At 32.9% G+C, this 3,725-nt stretch overlaps 1 protein-coding gene across 1 annotated transcript in view; it reads right to left on the bottom strand.

The window, feature by feature from the left end:
• The window catches only part of LOC107712974 (membrane metallo-endopeptidase-like 1), a 23,299-nt gene that overhangs the window by 12,078 nt on the left and 7,496 nt on the right, over nucleotides 1-3,725 (bottom strand). The window contains exons 7-11 of the mRNA XM_016518373.1: nucleotides 3,153-3,271; nucleotides 2,325-2,390; nucleotides 2,099-2,233; nucleotides 1,900-1,989; nucleotides 719-855 (exon numbers count right to left, since the gene is read on the bottom strand). Coding sequence (XP_016373859.1) covers nucleotides 719-855; nucleotides 1,900-1,989; nucleotides 2,099-2,233; nucleotides 2,325-2,390; nucleotides 3,153-3,271 — 547 coding nt within the window. The remainder of the gene's footprint in view (nucleotides 1-718; nucleotides 856-1,899; nucleotides 1,990-2,098; nucleotides 2,234-2,324; nucleotides 2,391-3,152; nucleotides 3,272-3,725) is intronic.

Below are 3,725 nucleotides of genomic sequence, written 5' to 3'. Positions count from 1 at the left end.
TCCTGTCTAAATAAAATATTAAAATATTAATTTCTATTAATTTCTTGAAACAAATCTTATTGACCCCAAACTTTTCAACAGTAGTATATATATATATATATATATATATGATTAAATAATAAATTAATAAATATTATGATAGCTTGCATGCAATTTAAGGATGCAATGTTTGGACCAAAGCGTCTTCCATACATAAATCTAAATGTATATTAAAGTGTAGGAAGTGTAAGAAAATTAATAAATAAGATATTTTTAATAAGTCAGGTGTGTCTCCTAGACAGCAACTGAAATAAAATGTAAAAAGTATATAAATACAAAAACACAGAGCAAAATTACTTAAATCATAAACTAAAATTAAAACATAAAAATGAATTTAAACTAATAAAAAAATGTAATAAATACTATAATAGCTTGAATGCAAGTAGCTTTGGATAAAAGCATCTGCCAAATACATAAATGTAAATGCATATGAATAGTGTAGGGGGGGGGGGTCTAAACGAGATCTCTTTAACAAGTCAGTTGTGTCTCCTGACAGCAATGAGATTAAATAGAGCGCGGGTGGAATTAGAAGAAATCTCAACAATATCTTAACCTGTGTTCAAATACCAATATCAAATTCTCTACTTTTATGCTCTTATTATTATTACTATTGACATGACAATGAAGAATTAACTGACATTTTTCATGTGTCAAACAGTTACATGATCTAAAACATCACCTGTGACTGTGCTTGGAAAGAACATCGCTGAGCTTCTCCAGATAAGGTGAGCAGTACACAACTATGGGTTCATCCGGTTGCACTGTTACTGACACGCTAGACATGATACCCTGGACATAGCGCGTCCAATTAAAGCCCTGAAATTTCATAAAGAGATACAAAAGAAATGTGTGTACTCTAAAAACAAGAAAAACACAATCTGATATCAACAGTCAGTGACCATCATTCGGACAAGTAGAGTGTTCCTCTGTCAACATCCTTGTTCACACAGGAATCAGTACGAAACACTGAGAGAAAAAATACTGCACAAAAATAAACAATAAAAAACATGACTGAATTTACTTTTTCATTTTGGTTTCTAAAGACTGATTGGAAATCATGACATTAATCACAATAATTTTGTTCTATTAACAGTCATCGTTTCCCTTCAGATTTCAGATTTTTTTAAAAGAAATTATTCATTTTATTTATCAAGGATGCATTAAACTGATCAAAAGTGATAGTGAAGACATTTATATTAACCAACAAAAATTTGGAAAAAAATTATCATGGATTCTACAACAATATTAAGCTGCACAACTGTTTTTTAAAGGGGTCATATGATGCTGCTAAAAAGAACATTATTTTTAGGTAGGTGTGGCTGACTCTGAACTTTTATAAAGAATATCTCTTTGGATTTGAGACTTTAGTCTTTGCAACTTTACAGATCTTCTTTATGCACCAAGAGCTTGTAACACTCCAAAGAGAAAGGAAAAATTGAAATCGCATCATATGACCCCTTTAACATTGATAATACATGTTTCTCGCAAGTCAGCATATTAGAATGGTTTCTGAAGGATCATGTGACACTGAGGACTGGAGTAATGATGCTTTGCATCACAGGAATAAATTACTTTTTACAATATATTCACATAGAAAATAGCTATTTTGAATTGAAATAATATTACACAGTGTTACTGTTTTTACTGTATTTTTGATCAAATAAATGCATCCTTGGTGACCATAAAGAGACTCCAAAACATTAAAAAAAATCTTATCAAGACCTCAAACTTTTGAACAGTAGTGTATCTCTACCGGCTTTTCTGATGCAGTTTTCATTGACTACACTAAAGTCTGATGGGGACGAAGTGCAAAAATAAAAAATATTCCATTGAGAACCCCATATTGCCTTCTGCACTTACATTGAGGTTGAAAGTTTGCTGCACTTCTCTCAGTGTCATTTTGTTGTACAGCACAGTGATGTCATTGCGCTCTTCTGCAGGTGAGGTAGCCTGTTGAAGCACAGAGCTGACACTCACATGACTTATGCATGACATTTAGAGTATCAGAAGCATTTCAGAAAGTTGGTTGTTGTGTTTTGCCTTCTCCAGTTCAACTCACATTCGCGATGTCTGTCTCCAGCTCCAGCACTTGAGTCATGTCCTCCCACACACGCTCTTCATCTTGGGTCAAGTTCTTGTCTTCTCGTGCAATCCTTGCTATGGAAACCATGAACTCCAGGTACGCCTCGCGCACCTGCCCCACAGACATACATGACACATGATTCATGTGATTATAACGATAGCATTAAGGGAGAGAATGCATCTCACAAAATGACATAACATACCTTCTTATAATTCCCATCGCTGAGGTAATAATCTCTTGAAGGCATTCCTAGTGCTGGTTGGTCAACCTGTGAAAACAAAAGGATGTAGTTTAATGACAAAGCCAATTTGTTATCTGAATTGCTGCTTGATTACAGTATGCATGAGATCATCCAATAGTGAAACGTTCATAATTAATCCAATGAAAAATCACATTCAGCTTTATTAGCTCATGCTCCAAATGGCATTTTAATCAGGGGCTATTAGGTCAAATAAACTGCAATTAGCTTCTGTGTATTTTAAAGGTGATGTGCCACTAAAACCAAACTGACAACTCATAACATCAACTTGGTATTTCTATTGTACATATTCAAAAATATATAGTATACATGGTAATTCATGGGTACTACCATACCCAGCAAAAAAAAAAATGTTGTACGAACATTTTGCTAATGTTCCCATTAAGTTATGAAAACGTTATTTTTTTATGTTTTAAAAATTTTTCTTTTTCCCTTTGGTTTTATGTTAATGTTATAGAAGCATTCCAATTTATCATTTCCCAAACATTATGAGAATGTTTCTTTTGAATGTTCTCTGAACATTCTGAAACAAGTACTGTAGTTACATTTAAAAAAATGTTAAATGAATGTTTCAATAAACATTCTATTAATGTTACTGGAGAACATTTGTTCAACTTTGCCAGAACGTTTCTGTGACTTTCTGTGAATGTTCCCTGTTTGCTAGGAAATAAATATCCAGAAAACATAAAATTACCATCTATGTTTTCCATACTATGGCATTTGTATTAGTCATACAAAAGAATAAACTATACAGTATATTCATTAACTTACATGGATAATGTAGCGGCTGGAGTCTCGATCATCTGGCCACACAAACATCTCCAGCACGGCCTTCTTATTGTACCGAGCGTTCAGAACAGCCAGTGTGTCCTCCAGGCTCCACGCCTGCTCTGTGAGATCAGAGTTTTGTGGTTTTTAGTCCATGTCTGTTCGCTTTGAGGCAATATATATCTTATACATCTAAGCGTGCTCCCAAAAACTTTGCACAGATACTTGATTAATATCAGTGGTGGACGAAGTACACAAATCAAGCACTTGAGTAAAAGTACAGATCCGTATAAAATATTACTCCAGTAAAAGTAAACGTACTCCGTTTTAAATTTTACTCGAGTGAAAGTACAAAAGTGCTTGATTTTTTATGTACTTAAGTAAAAAGTACCGATAGATGAATGTTTATTTTGCTTATTAGTTTTATATAGGCTACTTTTATCATTTAATTTTATATTAGCATATATTTTTTATAATCCTACTGCTCAAAATACCTGGGATTTTCCCAAAATAACCAATAAGGAAATAATGAATATAACAAGGAAAATATAATTAGATTTTCATAATGATTTTTTT

This window comes from Sinocyclocheilus rhinocerous, unplaced genomic scaffold (assembly GCF_001515625.1).
Source record: "Sinocyclocheilus rhinocerous isolate Xijiao unplaced genomic scaffold, SAMN03320098_v1.1 scaffold147, whole genome shotgun sequence".
NCBI classification, from domain to species: Eukaryota; Metazoa; Chordata; class Actinopteri; order Cypriniformes; family Cyprinidae; genus Sinocyclocheilus; species Sinocyclocheilus rhinocerous.
This window is presented reverse-complemented; position numbering and strand designations above follow the sequence as displayed.